This window comes from Mus caroli, chromosome 10, assembly GCF_900094665.2.
Source record: "Mus caroli chromosome 10, CAROLI_EIJ_v1.1, whole genome shotgun sequence".
NCBI lineage: Eukaryota > Metazoa > Chordata > Mammalia > Rodentia > Muridae > Mus > Mus caroli.
Genome location: NC_034579.1, coordinates 17,182,453 through 17,197,507, shown reverse-complemented (window position 1 = coordinate 17,197,507; position 15,055 = coordinate 17,182,453). Strand labels below are relative to the sequence as shown.

Sequence of the window (15,055 nt, the reverse complement as noted above, 5' to 3'; positions counted from 1 at the left end):
CTTCCTTCCTTCCTTCCTCCCTCCCTCCCTCCCTCCCTCCCTTCCTTCCTTCCTTCCTTCCTTCCTTCTTTTCTTTCTTTCTCTCAAATGGAAAAATCTCATCTGGGTTTAAGAAATTATTGGATAGTTTACTAAAATACTATGCATTTGCTCATATAGAGCTAAGAGGAAGAGAGCCATCGTGATTTTTATATCTGACTATACAACATAGAATTGAGGTTTTTAGAGTTACTCTCCAGAGATTTTGATTTCTTTTTCAACAATTGCTTCTTGTTTTGTTTTAAAATGCCCTGATAGTGTAAGTTAACATTCTGATGGGTTGTTCCAGGATAAAATTTTAAACTTGGTATTCCCTCCAAGTTAGCTTCTAAATTCTCCCATTCTCATCAACAGCCACATTTTTGGTGTGTGGGTTTATACCCTCCCAGGTCCGTCTCAATGATGAGTCGATAGCACAGGATTTCTTTACAGTCCTTCTCTTCCACTTCTTTCCTATGGTCTGGTCACAGGGCAGCCGCCCTGCCCTCTCCATCATAGTGGCTTCCTTCTTGGCTTCACCACGTGTATTCTTTGAGCTTCCCACCAGCTCCAACACTGCGAGCTGAGGGAGCCTTCTAACTACTCTGCTTGCCTAGGGTGGCCGAGTCCCTAGGTTTGGTCTCCTGCAGCAATAAAAACAACAGATAAGCAAACAAACCCCCAGCAGTGGTGGCATCGGTTCTCACAGGGCGAGTGGGCTACCCTGACCTGGCATCCAGTTTCTCTCCTCTCTGGTCTCAACTTACAGTCCCACTGTCCTCTCCCTCCTCTACCCGCTCTGTTTCCTGCTTCCTCCCACAAGCAGGTTTGGCTGTGTTCATTTCTGCTTTTTCTCCTCTGGGCTTTTCTTCCTGCTGATTTCACCCCCACCCCTCCACCCCCAGCATGTTCTCTCTTGCTTCTCCAGTTAAAAGTTCTGAGCACCCTCCAAAGGCCGGATCATGAGCTCTCGAATGCCTTTGAAGGAAGCAGAGCCTCTTCTTTAAGAGTCCTTTTCTCCTGGCCCCAACAGCACTTGGCTTAGGTCTCATCTTACAGATAAAGTCAGCCTTTGGTGGTAATCAGTTACACGTCCATCTTTCTTCTTCTAAGATTATGTCTAAGAAAGTGAGAAGGTTTTATTGTTTTCCTTCAGTCTATTATAAGTGTCTGTGGTCCTGAACACACAGAGAGGTTGAATGGGAGGCACTTCAGTTCCTTAGGATGGATTTTCATTGAGGTGTGGAGCCACTAATGCATCTTCAGCCACAGAGGTACAAACCACAGACTGAGGTTAAGGATAAGGCACGTTGGCATCTATGTGTGTACTGTGATGTTCTTTCTATGCACATGGCAGACCATTACCTTCAGGCTCCAATCTTAGATGCAACTTGGATACATTCTCTAGTCTGTGAGCAGTGTGGGATGGATAGGTGGGCTCTCTGTACAGGCTTCTAAATGTTCTTAGATGTTTTCACTATGTATCATCCACATGTAATCCCGATTGAACAAAGCCTTCATGTGTTCTTCACGCCTTATCATCCCAACGCTGTGTACTTTGTCTAGAACCGGACGGATGTGCAGTGCCAACACCGGTGGCAGAAAGTGCTGAACCCAGAACTCATCAAAGGTCCCTGGACCAAAGAAGAAGACCAGAGAGTAAGTTCTTTCCCCATAACTGTGTGACTTGCAGTTAAGAATATTGCTAAAAGAGGTTTCTCACCCCAAGGAAGCAATTCAAATCTTCAAACAGGAAGTAAAGGGTTCGCTCCCGCGTGTCCAGTGGATGAAAGCAGATTATTTCAAGATCTGAAGATCTTGTAACATTGAGGCTTGATGACACTGACTCTCTCCGTAACATTAAAACACAGATTATTTTTCTGTTCATCTGAAGGTCATAGAGCTCGTCCAGAAATATGGTCCAAAGCGTTGGTCTGTTATTGCCAAGCACTTAAAAGGGAGAATTGGAAAGCAGTGTCGGGAGAGGTGGCACAACCATTTGAATCCAGAAGTTAAGAAAACCTCATGGACAGAAGAGGAGGACAGAATCATTTACCAGGCACACAAGAGGTTGGGGAACAGATGGGCAGAGATCGCAAAGCTGCTGCCCGGACGGTAAGACTTGCTCAACAAATATATTGATTGGGAAGAACCAGGGGATGGTCGTTAAACATTCTGTGTGTGTGAATGAATTACATTCGAGCAATTATAAGCATTTTGTCAGATAAACCAGAAATACCGACTTTTAGGAGTGGGTGAGAGCTTGGAGTTTGTTCCATTGGACAAGGCTAGTGACACCTCAGTGGTGAGCCCCGGCCAAACCTTTCAGGTTTCCTGGACTGTTGCTCTTCTGTTTGTGAAATAGCTGACTTCATGAGTTAACGTTAGGATCAAGTAAAATGAATGTCAGATATTCTGTAAGCTAAAGCACCCTACATGCCTAAGAAGGGAGCGTAGACACACAGATTGCTCTCGGGCTGAGGCCAGCCAGCCAGTTCAGCACACAGATTGCTCTCAGGCTGAGGCCATCCAGCCAGTTCAGCAATCACTGGTCACTCCTCCACTTTAGCAATTTCCATTTTCCTAACACCTGCATTCACCTCATTCACCATTTGATTACTGGATATTTTTTGTTGTTGTTGTTGTTGTTGCTGGGGTTTTTTTCTCCTTTGACTAAAAAAAGCCTGTATGTCTAGAATTGTCACGACAACTTGAGGTTTTTTTTACCTAATCTCAGTGTTATGTCTTATTTTTAACCAAATAAGGAGGGGAAATGACACCTTTGTGTAGGATAATTATGGAAACTCACCTTTGACCCACTGTCTACACATATATACATTGATTTTTAGCTATTTTGAGAAATACTTTCACTATAAATTTTAAAATAAACAATATTAAAAGTATTTTTATTCTTGAGCTTTTTGACCCCAAAGTGGGGAAAGGCTTGTTTCAGGATGGCTTATCTAGTATTTCCTAGTCTTGCATCAATGGGGTACCTCCCTCGTGCCTTGAGAACTTTAAGAAGCCATGGATATGGTCAAAGGGGGCCTTTCCTCCCATGTGGCCTCAAAGGACATACTGTTGACTTTTCTAAAGACTAAAGGGGCAACTGAACTTCCTCTTTTTTTAAAACACACATTTCCCCACCCCCATGGAAATAGTAAAAATGTTTTTACTTAATTTTTCTTTCTTTCTTTCTTTCTTTCTTTCTTTCTTTCTTTCTTTCTTTCTTTCTTTCTTTCTTTCTTTAGCTAAGAAATTTCCTAGAAATGGAAAGAGTTTAGTAAAAGCACCTTGCAGTTTGAAACTATACTAGGGAGTTGAATGTGGCAGCACTCGCCTGTAATCCCAGCATTCAAGAAGTAGAGGCAGAAAGATCTGGAATGCAAGGCCAGCTAGACTACTACTACCCAGTCTTAGGAAAACAGCCCCTGCTCCCCCCAAAGGAGAGAGAGTATCCTGGGGCTAGTGTCTCTTGTTTGGGGTATTGCTGATGGAGAATTTTGTTACCCATCACACACACTCCCCTTTGTCCGGCATGGCTTCCAAAGGGTAAGAGGGTCTTTTGACTCACACTTTGTGCGTAGAGTTATGAGAGGTAAAAAGTGGGCACTGAGGCTTTGTCACTGCTGTTCCCAAGCTTGGCCATGCCCCGTCTGTTGGTGTATCAACCCCCCCCCCCCGCTAAGCCACAATGGAAGGACTTTATAACAGTGGGGACTCTAAGTTCTATTAAAGTCCAGTGGCACGTGAATGCTGAGAACCTCTGCCTTTATCAAGAAATCAAAATGCTAAAATAAAATTTGCAGGAAACTTGATACATCCCAAATCAGGTGAGCAAGAGAAGAGTGGCTTTTCAGTTAGGCAACAAGGTAGAAAAGATGAAGACAATTTAAAAGAGGGAAAGAAAAGTTAGTGGAACCACAGCAATTAAAATGAGAAAATAAAAGTGGAACCACAGAAATTAAAGGGTTTTTGTTTGTTTGTTTGTTTGTTTTTTAAGAAACAGTTTTCTGTCGATTGACTGTAATCTGAGTTAAAAGTTTTGTAAAGTTTGTATGTGGTACATTTCTACGCAGGACTGATAATGCTATCAAGAACCACTGGAATTCCACCATGCGTCGCAAGGTGGAACAGGAAGGCTACCTGCAGGAGCCTTCCAAAGCCAGCCAGACGCCAGTGGCCACGAGCTTCCAGAAGAACAATCATTTGATGGGGTTTGGGCATGCCTCACCTCCATCTCAGCTCTCTCCAAGTGGCCAGTCCTCCGTCAACAGCGAATATCCCTATTACCACATCGCCGAAGCACAAAACGTAAGCCACTCCTGACAATGTAGAGGGAGAAGAGAGGTGGTTAGATCACCTGGGGTCATAAAAATACTTCACAGTTGTGTGCTTTGCATAGATGTTGTACAAGCATGGTCACAGATGGCCCTCAGCTAGACCCACTGTGTGAGGTAGGAGAAGATACACTTGACTTCCGTTTCTGGAAACAAGAATGAAAAGTAGTTGGTCCATCACATAGAAGGAGTGCTTAATAGAACTAAAGTCGTCTGATTCTAGTTTTCTGCTCCAAACCTGACTTAAAGATTGTTTTTTAAGTAAATGTACTTGTATATTGCTAAGTCTTAAGAGTGAACACAGATAGATGCATAGTCTGATAGTTTTCTTTTCCAAAACGAAAAATTGATGTAATATGACATTTAAAGTCATAAAGAGGAGATAGCTAAACTCTGAATCATGAAGGGAGATTATAAGTTCAATTCTGGCAATGATCTGAAGAAAATGAATTGATTTATATATCCAGGAAATGTTTACTTTCTTACTCAGAGTCAAGGGCTGTACTGTGATATTAATTTGGTGATGTGCCCCTTTATCCTCGCTTGGGTTGGTATCATTTCTTCCTCATTTCTAGACATCCATATCTAGCGAAAGAAATCGCTTACAGTACATGGGAACAAAGTCTAAAGAGGAGAATATCAAGAAATGCTTATCATTGAGCTGATGCTAAAAAATGACAAAACTCACCCAAGAATCACAAAGACCATATGCAAATGTTATGTAAAACATATGCATGAGTAGTTCTCACGTGGCTCTCTCTGTTTCTTAGATTTGACTACAGAATTTCCAGAAAGGTCTCCAGTGAATGAATTATCATAAAAGCTTCTGTGCTTTTTATTAAAAGGAACATTATTCTAAGAAAAGTACCCCTAGTGACAAATCTTTCACGCATCCATGAATACTTTCCCATTGTTCCTCTCTCCAACTGAGGAATGTTTTCTGTTGGGATAGGCCTGTTGGGCCTCTCTCCCTGTTTCTTGAACTAGTTAGCCATTTATAAGTATCTGGCTAACTTTCAAGTTAGAGAAGTTTTTGTTTTTGTTTTTGTTTTATTTTAATCATTCCATGAATTTTATCAACCAAGTACTTTCTCCCTTGGTCACAGAGCAAAATTTTAGAGAGCTGAATCCTCCTGACGCACTTGTTAAATAGGAATGACTTAGTCTTTGTTTTCTTTTCCTGGTCTAGATCTCCAGTCATGTTCCCTATCCTGTCGCATTGCATGTTAATATAGTCAATGTCCCTCAGCCGGCTGCGGCAGCCATCCAGGTGAGATCATCTAATGGGCAAACCTCCTAGCTGAGCAAGGCACTGCTTTTAAAGAACACTTTCTTTCTACACGCACACATATACCATGTAATAGAAAGAAAAGCTAACAGTGTTGCCAACCTACTTTGGGCTAGCCTTCATTTACCCTTTGTGGCTTCTGGAATTTTCTGATGCATCCACAAGCATGTCCTCTAGCCTCTGCCTTACCCCTTGTTGCCTTAAGTCCCGGATCACTTTGAGCAGATAGTGGTGAATTCTGTGGGGTGATTCCACATGGAAGTTCTCTGGGCTGTGTAAGGTACCTCTCCCTCAGACCTTGTCTCTCCCTGCTTCACTTGAAACTCTAGAGACACTATAACGACGAAGACCCTGAGAAGGAAAAGCGAATAAAGGAGCTGGAGTTGCTCCTGATGTCAACAGAGAACGAGCTGAAGGGACAGCAGGCATTACCAGTAAGACTGTTACCTTGGGATGGGTGACTTCGCTCAATGTTCTTCTCTCTCCTCCTCTGTCTCCTTTTCTAAAGATTGTCTCATCCAAGTTCTGTGTGTCTGCTAGCAATGCTCAAACAACAGAAACTGCTACTGATGACTGATAAAAGTCTGTTAGTCTCAGAATGTGCATTAACTGACTGGAAGTCACTGTTTTAGAATAGGACCACAGTACCCACTTGAGACTGTCAGGATCTCCATTGTAACAAAGCACAAAGTTTTGCCTGCTCGTTTGATTCTTTTACTGTTATCCTTTTAGCCTGGATTTACATTTCTTACAGCCTCAAATTCCATTTGAAGTATATTTATTATATACATGTTTTTTAAAAGGGATATATACTTAAGCCACTTCTTTAAATGTTTGCTATCTTTTGTTTGCATGTATGAAAGCTCTCTGATCAGTAGTGATAAGGTGTTTGTGTAAACACATACATGTTCCCGTAGATATGTGCATATATGCGTGCAGATTTATGTGCATACATGTGTCCAGGCCAGAGGTTGACACCAAGTGTCTCTTTTGATAGGTTTCCACATTAAAAATGTAGTTGTGTGACTACCACTCATAATGTACTATAAGATATAAGATGAAATAAACTCTTTCCTCTCAAAAAAATGTAGTTGTAATTGTGTATGCATGTGTACACGTGCTTGTGTGCGCTCTGAGAGGTAAGAGGACACCGTTCCAGAATCAGTTCTTTCCTTCGACCGTGGGCTCTGGGGATCAAACTCCTTTTTAACTGCCTAGTCATCTTGCTGGCCATCCAGCTTATATTTTGAAATAGGGTCTCATGAAAGCTGGAGTTTGCCCATTTGACTAGGCTTAATAGCCAGTGAGCTCAAGGTCTCTACCTCTCCAGTGCTGGGGTTACACAATTAAACTGCTGTGGGTGCCTGGAGACCAAATCCAGGTTCTTACAATTGCATGGCAGTCACCTTTCAGACTGAGACAACCCCTTCCCTTCTTTTTTTGTGCTGACAATTGAACCTAGAGTCTCAGACATGCTACATTGCGTGCGCGCGCGCGCGCGCACACACACACACACACACCGAAGATCCAGCTCTAGCTCTTGTATAGACCATTTCTGAATCCTTGAATGGGCAGCTCATGGAAAAAGCAAACTTTGGAGCTTTGGTAGTTTAGCCAAGAAGTGAGTATGTGAAAGGTGATACCCACTAGGGATTCTTCAGGTGAAATGTTCTTTGTTGTTGTTATTAAATAATAAAATAATGTGCTTGTGCTAGTTCAACCACTTTTAAACTTTAGTTACTATTTTGCAATTTTTCTCTTGCATGGTCAAGCTGTAAGGGGACTTCGGTTAACTTGATCTACTTTCCCAACCACATATACTCTGCAGCTCTAGCTTGCATCAGTGCAACCTATAGCCAAAAAAAAAAAAAAAAAAAAAAAAAAAAAAAAAAAGAATAGAAGCAACAGGATATGTACAGATAGAAGCAATTCTAACCCTTGAATCCTTTCAAGGGCTTAACATGCAAATAGGACCATTCTTAAGTCATAGCAGTGGGGAGCCGTTTTCAAATTAAACTCCAATGGAATTCTAAGATACCTAAGACTTGTATTTTGTAGCAGTCCCAAGGTTTAACATTTGACTAAAATCTTAGCAACTGAAGCAATCCTCTAGGTATAAATTGGAGAGCTATTGCAAAGCTGTCAAAAAGGAAACATCTTGACAACTGTCTGGCAGGCTTGAGTTTTGGATGAAGCAACCACTTTTTATCTTGCCTCCAACAGCATTTGATACCTTGTGCAACATCGTTGCTAAGTTTCTTCTTCCTTTCTTCTCTCCATCCTTATTTCTACACACCCCCTTCCCCAGACACAGAACCACACTTGCAGCTACCCCGGGTGGCACAGCACCTCCATTGTGGACCAGACCAGACCCCATGGGGATAGTGCACCTGTTTCCTGTTTGGGAGAACACCATGCCACCCCATCTCTGCCTGCAGATCCCGGCTCCCTACCTGAAGAAAGTGCCTCGCCAGCAAGGTGCATGATCGTCCACCAGGGCACCATTCTGGACAATGTTAAGAACCTCTTAGAATTTGCAGAAACACTCCAGTTTATAGATTCTGTAAGTAGAATTGCTAAGGCACGTTGATGTTTCTGGAAGAGGAATTGAGAATTGGTATATCATAAATCATTGCCGTTTTCTATAGCAAATACGGTTTGGTCCTACATTCATGTAAAGTGAAAGACCTTTAGCTTTTACGATTCCACTTCTCTCATTGGCTTGATTTTGTAGGCTACCCACCCAAAATTGTTTGCCTTCTAGATGTGAATTAATGAAGTTCTGACTTACCACAGAGGGCTCAGAATGAGAGCTGTGTCTGAACTATTTTAACAAATTTCTTATATTTTGCTTACTTCTTTGTGATTCTCTAGAAAATTTCTTTGTTGTTTTGGTTTTGCTTGCTTTTTGTTTTGTTTTGTCTGTTTTGGGACAGCACATTTATTTGGACTTACGTTTCCTCATAAGCTTTCAGTTCAAGGGTGGGGCATATAGATCTCTCTACAGAATACTGAAAATTGATTGACAATCATAGTAACACCAAAATAAACCATCTTGAGTGAAACAAATTTGAGTTCAGCAGTCACTCAGTTCATTTTCTTGGTCTCCTAATTGGTTAAAAAGCACTTATTCCCTTCACACAGGACAGGGCTAGCTATTGCCATAATGTATCATCTAGAAATCTTTTCTGTTTGCTTTAAATTGCGTGCAAAAGGGAGTGCCTGAGCTCCCCACAGCAGATGTGCAAGGCAACCCATGCACCGCTGTGATCCCTGAGCTAGAAAGCAGGCAGGAAGGCAGGCAGGCCCAGCGTTTTCTTGTACACAGCGTCCATTGCTCTCTCAGTGCTGTGTTTGGGTGATGGTGGCGCTGTCACTTGCATACCATCTCAGAGCTCTGTGCCTCCCACGTTGTTTCAGGATTCTTCGTGGTGTGATCTCAGCAGTTTTGAATTCTCTGAAGAAGCGGCAGCTTTTTCACCTAGCCAGCAGCCCACAGGCAAAGTCTTCCAGCTTCAGCAAAGAGAGGGCCATGGGACTAGATCTGCAGGAGAGCCTAGCCTGAGGGTGACCAGGCGAGTGCTGAGCGAGGCATCCCTCGGCCCAGCCTCACCCCAAGCGAGGCACAGCAAGGTTCCGCTGGTCGTCCTACGAAAAAGGCGGGGCCAGGCCAGCCCCCTAGCGGCTGGAGACCCTAGCTCCTCCCTCTTTGGTGACGTCATCACCTCACCTCTCAAGCGTTCCCCTGTCAAAAGCCTACCCTTCTCTCCCTCTCAGGTAGAGCACAATTTCTGCACAGCTGTTACTAATTTTCAGCATACACCCGAGCCTTAATAATTAGAAACTAATCTAATTTTGAACAAATGACTAATGACTGCGGTCCTGACAGATTTAATTCCGCGTTGAATCTCACTGGGGTAGAGGTGGCTGGCTTCCTGGCATTTGGGCTGGCACACTGGTGATTTTGTCGCATCTCTTTCTCTCGAAGTCTTGGTGTTTTGGAAGATGGACAGAACGTTGCATGGGATGTGTTTCCATTTCCCTTTTCACTACATTTCCCTTTTTCCGTCCCTCCCCTCTTCTCCCTTGTCATCCTTGCCTCTTCACGTTTTAACACGATGTCTGCCTCTTTGTTCATTGACTATACTAAGTGATTTACTGACCCTGGGGAGGAGGGAGCCAAATTATGATTACATAACATTTGGATTACAACTAGAAAATGAAACCACGATGCCCCTTTTCTAAGTGGGGATGTTTACTGAGATGATGAAAAAGAGATGCTTCCGCAAAATAATTTAACATTTTCAACACTGGGTCTTTTAAATTCTGCTATGGGATTTTGCTAGGGTACCGTTTGCCAAAGAATATCCTTATTTCATATAGTGTTCTTAAGGTATATAACACTGTAATGCTTAGCAGAGTCACGTGTTTCCAAATTATAATTGAGAGACAATTTGACTCCTTAAATTTTTTTTCCCAATTATATCTATTGAAGGTTTGGTATTTTGTTTTACTTTACTTCATTTTAGTAGTAGTAGTAGTAGTATTGTGGTTCTTAGAATCTAACCTGGAGCCTCATGTGTGCTAGGGAAGTGCCCTACCACTGAGCTATACATACTTCTGGACTTGTTTTTTAAAAGAACTTTTAAGTATAGACAAATGATCTCCCCATTCCCCAAAACAGTTGGTCTCCACCCCCACCACCCCCATATTTTCCTAAACCATGTTTTGTGAAATCATTTCTGCAAGATAGATGTCTCAGGGAAAATAATCTAGGTAGACATAAACGTTTGGGAAATGCTAACTCGGGCTTTAAACGGCTTCTTTACTAGAGGGTCCTTCAGACTTGGCGTTTGTTTGGGTTTTTTATTTTTTAATTTTTCAGAATGCAGACAGTCTTTTATTCTGCTCAGCTTGCCTTATGTTCCTGAGTTCAAGAGGCGTCCTGGCTTCTGAGTGACTGACTGCAGGCAGCAGCCACTGCTCCTGGCTTCCCTGAGAGCGTTGAGTGTGCTCATCAGTCTATTCAAGAGATAAGATCCATTGCTTTTCCCAAACCTGTGCTACCCTGGGAGCATCAGGATGCTGAGAGACAAACCTTCTTACTGGATAATTTCCCACATAACGCAAACCTTACACAACAACAGTCTGAGTTATTAGATCATTAAACCAAGAAAACCAAATATGAAAGAAAAATAAGATAATCTTTTTAATGTTGATCAAGAGCACATATCATTCTCTTAAATGACAAATGTCATTTACAGAGAAGATTTTCTTTGAATTTTGCAAGGTTTTAAGCTTTGACCCTTTAGATTTTCTTTCTTATAAATCTCTGAACCTTGCCTAATCAGGTGGAATAAATCAATATCCTTACCAACACTGAAAGATTGTTAACGTTGTCATAGTTGGGGCTGTGAGTCAGTAGAGGACACTTGCCTGCCATCTGGGTTTGGCTTCAAACTGCATGATCACAGACTCGTTATTTAATCCTTTTTTTCTTTCCTTCCTTCCTTCCTTCCTTCCTTCCTTCCTTCCTTCCTTCCTTCCTTCTCTCTCTCTCTCTCTTTCCCCCTTCCTTCCTCCCTCCCTCCCTCTCTCCCCCTCCCTCCCTCCTTCCCTCCCTTCCTTTCTTCTCTCCCTTCCTTTCTTTCTTCCATGTTTAGTTCTTGAACACTTCCAGCAACCATGAAAGCTCGGGCTTAGATGTACCTACCTTACCCTCCACTCCTCTCATTGGTCACAAACTGACACCATGTCGAGACCAGACTGTGAAAACCCAGAAGGAAAATTCCATGTAAGTCTTAGTTCAATAAGAAAAATGTTTATTTTATTTATTTATATTAATTAAAAGGTCTGACCCCCCCTTGTATGTATGTAATGCATTCACTGTATCTCATAATGGATACATCCCAAGTATGTTACAACCAACCAGGAAAGAAAGTAGGAAATAATTACCTTCTGTAGTACATTCTGATATCTTATATGCACACAGAGGTAGTTTCTGTACCATTCTCCCCCCCTCCCCCCGCCAGGTTTTTCTTTCCACTGTTTTTCAATATCCTTACTAAAAACAAACAAAAGAGACTGCATTCAGAATAAAATTGAGAATGGTTCATAGTTTATATTTTTTAATCTTATTTTTTCTTTTTATAACAAATACATTAGGATCCTTTTGCATACTCACAGGAATGAAAATGTATGTATGTATGTATGTATGTATTTCAAAAGCCAGGGGTGATTAAATAATTGAAAAGAAGTGCATCCTTATTACTTCCAAATAAAAACAAAGTTTTAGACATTAGCGTGTTTTCTAGTTTTGGCCCCTTTTGAGGGAGCAGATGAGACTGGTTTACAAATGATCCCAGATATCACGGTGCTTGTCAGCATTATACAGATCCAAGGCCATTACCTATGCCTTCAGGCTCATTCTCAAAAGGTGGGAACTACTTCAGAGCTCTTAGTCTCAGGGCACGATAGTTTGAAGTATTTGTAGATCTACAATCTGGTTTAATACAGATCTACATCCCTCAATGAATGCTAATGAAGGCTAATCAGCATTGCCCTTCCTTGTCCGTTACAGCCTCCTAGTGTCCATGCTGATGGCGTCATACGGGATACATGTCCTTTTATTCTTTGCTTGTTCTCTTTAGCTTTAGAACTCCAGCTATCAAAAGGTCAATCCTCGAAAGCTCTCCTCGAACTCCCACACCATTCAAACATGCCCTTGCAGCTCAAGAAATTAAATACGGTCCCCTGAAGATGCTAGTAAGTTCAAGAAAGGTCCTTAGATTTAGTGGGCTTATGAGTGTAGACAAGTTTCCTCTGATCTGGAAATATCCACTCTTCCCTTAGCCTCAGACCCCCTCTCATGTAGTGGAAGACCTACAAGATGTGATTAAGCAGGAATCCGATGAATCTGGAATTGTTGCTGAGTTTCAAGAGAGTGGACCACCGTTACTGAAAAAAATCAAGCAGGAGGTAGGTCACCCTCGCTGCTTTGTGTACTTTGAACTGTTTGACATCACTGCTAAGGAACAGTAACACTTTTCATGCAAGACTTTTGTGCAAGCAAGTTGAATGGCACTGTCATAATGAGGACTTCAACCTTCCGTTTGGAAAGTCACTTCCATCAACTTCTTTAGGCAGAAAAGATGCTAGAGAGAGGTAAAGGGAAGAGGGGGCAGCGGGCTTATACTCTTCTTTCAAAATTTATTGACCACATAGTATTAATCGCATATATGCAAAGAGAAAGACTCCCAACCCAAATCATGACTACATTAATTAGAGCAAGCTTCTTTGTGTGCACAGGCTACTTCTCTGTAAGGCAAGAGATTCGCATTGGACATGGGGAAAATAAGGGGTCTTGTAGTTCAGGAGTAGAGGGTTTCCAAATGGGGGTTTTGGTAGGCAAAAAGCCAGGGTTTACAGGAGCCAAACATAAGCATCACAAATTGTTCGGAACAACCTCGTAAAACAAAAGCATAGTTAACAGGTGGTCATGACAAGGTGATCATAACAACCTTTGAAACACAGGCATCATTGCCATGTCCTGGAACAGGCAGTACAGAGCCATTTGTAATTGAGGTTTCAGATGGGGCATAGCCCAGTGCTTGAGAAACAGAGATTTAATCATAAACAGGAATGGATCTCATTTGTCTTTACTTTAAGATGGCTTCCAAGCCTAAGATGGAGGCAGGTGAATGGGCAAGAGGATGGATAGACAAGCAGTCAACAGATAAACAGATTCCAGATTCATTCCTGTTGTCTTTCTAAGGACTAAGAAATAGTTTATTCTAAGAGTGACCGTGCCCAGAGAATGTAGATTCAAGTTACCCTGAGTGGTATGCCCCGTTAGAAAACAGGAGTTTGCAAGCATAAGAGAATGAAATCAGTGTTAACTCACTAGGGAGAGGCACTTGCAAGGAGGGTGAACTTCCTTTCATGACGACTTTGTGTTTGCAAGACTAGGAAGCAATTTACACCTGAGAGTAAAGGTCTCCAGAAAGTCTTTCTTCCATACACAGCACTTCCTGTTTGCTTTTAGGTGGAGTCGCCAACTGAGAAATCGGGAAACTTCTTCTGCTCAAACCACTGGGCAGAGAACAGCCTGAGCACCCAGCTGTTCGCGCAGGCGTCTCCTGTGGCAGATGCCCCAGTAAGTATCAGGCTGAACGCTGACTCTTCTGTGATCACGTGTCCACAGAGTCCCGTGTGTGGCATGTGGGACCCTGGGCCTTCAGCACTCACTCTGAGAGCACCTGCTTTCTAAGTGTTCACACCCACACGATTCTTTTTGCATTTGCATTATTTGTCTTCTAAATGCTGTGTTTCCTCCTAGTGAAGCAGTGTGTTGTGTGGTTCCATGTGGTATCTAGCATAGAGTCAATCATGGTGTGTACCAAATATTTGGCATGCTAGGAGCCTAGTCAAGGGGTCCTTACGCAGCCACAGGAGAATGGCCCACAGGCCAGATTCTCACGTTTCACAATTATTTTTTTTTTTTAAGATTTATTTATTTATTACATGTAAGTACACTGTAGCTGTCTTCAGACACACCAGAACAGGGAGTCAGATCTTGTTCAGGATGGTTGTGAGCCACCATGTGGTTGCTGGGATTTGAACTAAGGACCTTTGGAAGAGCAATCGGGTGCTCTTACCTGCTGAGCCATCTCACCAGCCCCACGTTTCACAATTATAATGGCATGGTATTTGCATATAACCCATTGGGTCCTCCTGTATACTTTACATTAGTTTTAGATTAACTCAACTCTCACATTGTATAAATGTTGTGTTAATAGCACTTCTCTGTCTTAGTGTTTTGACCTGTGAATCCACGGATGCAAAGTGGAAGCTCTGTCACCTTGCTCTGGTTGTCACAGTCTAACAGTCTGTGGATAGCGTCTCCTACATCTTATGGAAAACCAGAGCTAGTGAAAATTGTGAATACTTACTCAGTGTGTTAACTGTTAATTACCATTTCAGGGACTTTAGATGAATTAATTCCTGTAGTCCTCAAAATAACATTGTAACATTTTCACTTTCATTAAAGCAACTGCAAGTTGGGTAACTTAGTGATTTGGTTGCTCAATATTATATACTTAACTGAGTGCTGCTGCATTAGAACCTTGAAAGTCAGTTCATAAATACCATGCTTTCACCATTTGTAGTTGATGTTGCTGTAAATTTGTAGATGTCAAACACTTCTGTGCCGATATATACGACATAAGATGACTCATTAGCACATCTCTTAGTTTTAGAAGAATGGATTGGTAAATTCATTTAGCAGATAGCTAGTACATGCCACATGCTTAGAATTAAGTGGTGCCCTACCGTGTAGGGTTAGCTCCTTTCAGCTCCCAGAGAAGGGAATTTCTGGTGGATACTTGCTAATGTGTGGCATTTCACAGTC

At 42.1% G+C, this 15,055-nt stretch overlaps 1 protein-coding gene and 1 long non-coding RNA gene across 9 annotated transcripts in view; one reads left to right on the top strand and one right to left on the bottom strand.

The window, feature by feature from the left end:
• Myb (MYB proto-oncogene, transcription factor) overlaps nucleotides 1–15,055 on the top strand; it is a 36,591-nt gene that overhangs the window by 6,700 nt on the left and 14,836 nt on the right. Inside the window, exons 4-14 of one of the 8 annotated variants that reach the window (XM_021173836.1) lie at nucleotides 1,585–1,677; nucleotides 1,913–2,133; nucleotides 4,098–4,332; nucleotides 5,548–5,628; nucleotides 5,976–6,080; nucleotides 7,955–8,209; nucleotides 9,067–9,423; nucleotides 11,310–11,440; nucleotides 12,297–12,411; nucleotides 12,499–12,624; nucleotides 13,691–13,801. In XM_021173836.1, coding sequence (XP_021029495.1) covers nucleotides 1,585–1,677; nucleotides 1,913–2,133; nucleotides 4,098–4,332; nucleotides 5,548–5,628; nucleotides 5,976–6,080; nucleotides 7,955–8,209; nucleotides 9,067–9,423; nucleotides 11,310–11,440; nucleotides 12,297–12,411; nucleotides 12,499–12,624; nucleotides 13,691–13,801 — 1,830 coding nt within the window. The remainder of the gene's footprint in view (nucleotides 1–1,584; nucleotides 1,678–1,912; nucleotides 2,134–4,097; nucleotides 4,333–5,547; nucleotides 5,629–5,975; nucleotides 6,081–7,954; nucleotides 8,210–9,066; nucleotides 9,424–11,309; nucleotides 11,441–12,296; nucleotides 12,412–12,498; nucleotides 12,625–13,690; nucleotides 13,802–15,055) is intronic. The other 7 variants (XM_021173837.1, XM_021173838.1, XM_021173840.1 and 4 more) reach the window with 7 other exon arrangements.
• Nucleotides 259–9,298, bottom strand: LOC110302978. Its single transcript, XR_002378885.1, has 3 exons — nucleotides 9,032–9,298; nucleotides 8,100–8,241; nucleotides 259–1,968 (listed from the first exon to the last, which is right to left on the bottom strand). It is a non-coding gene; the product is annotated as an uncharacterized LOC110302978 (long non-coding RNA).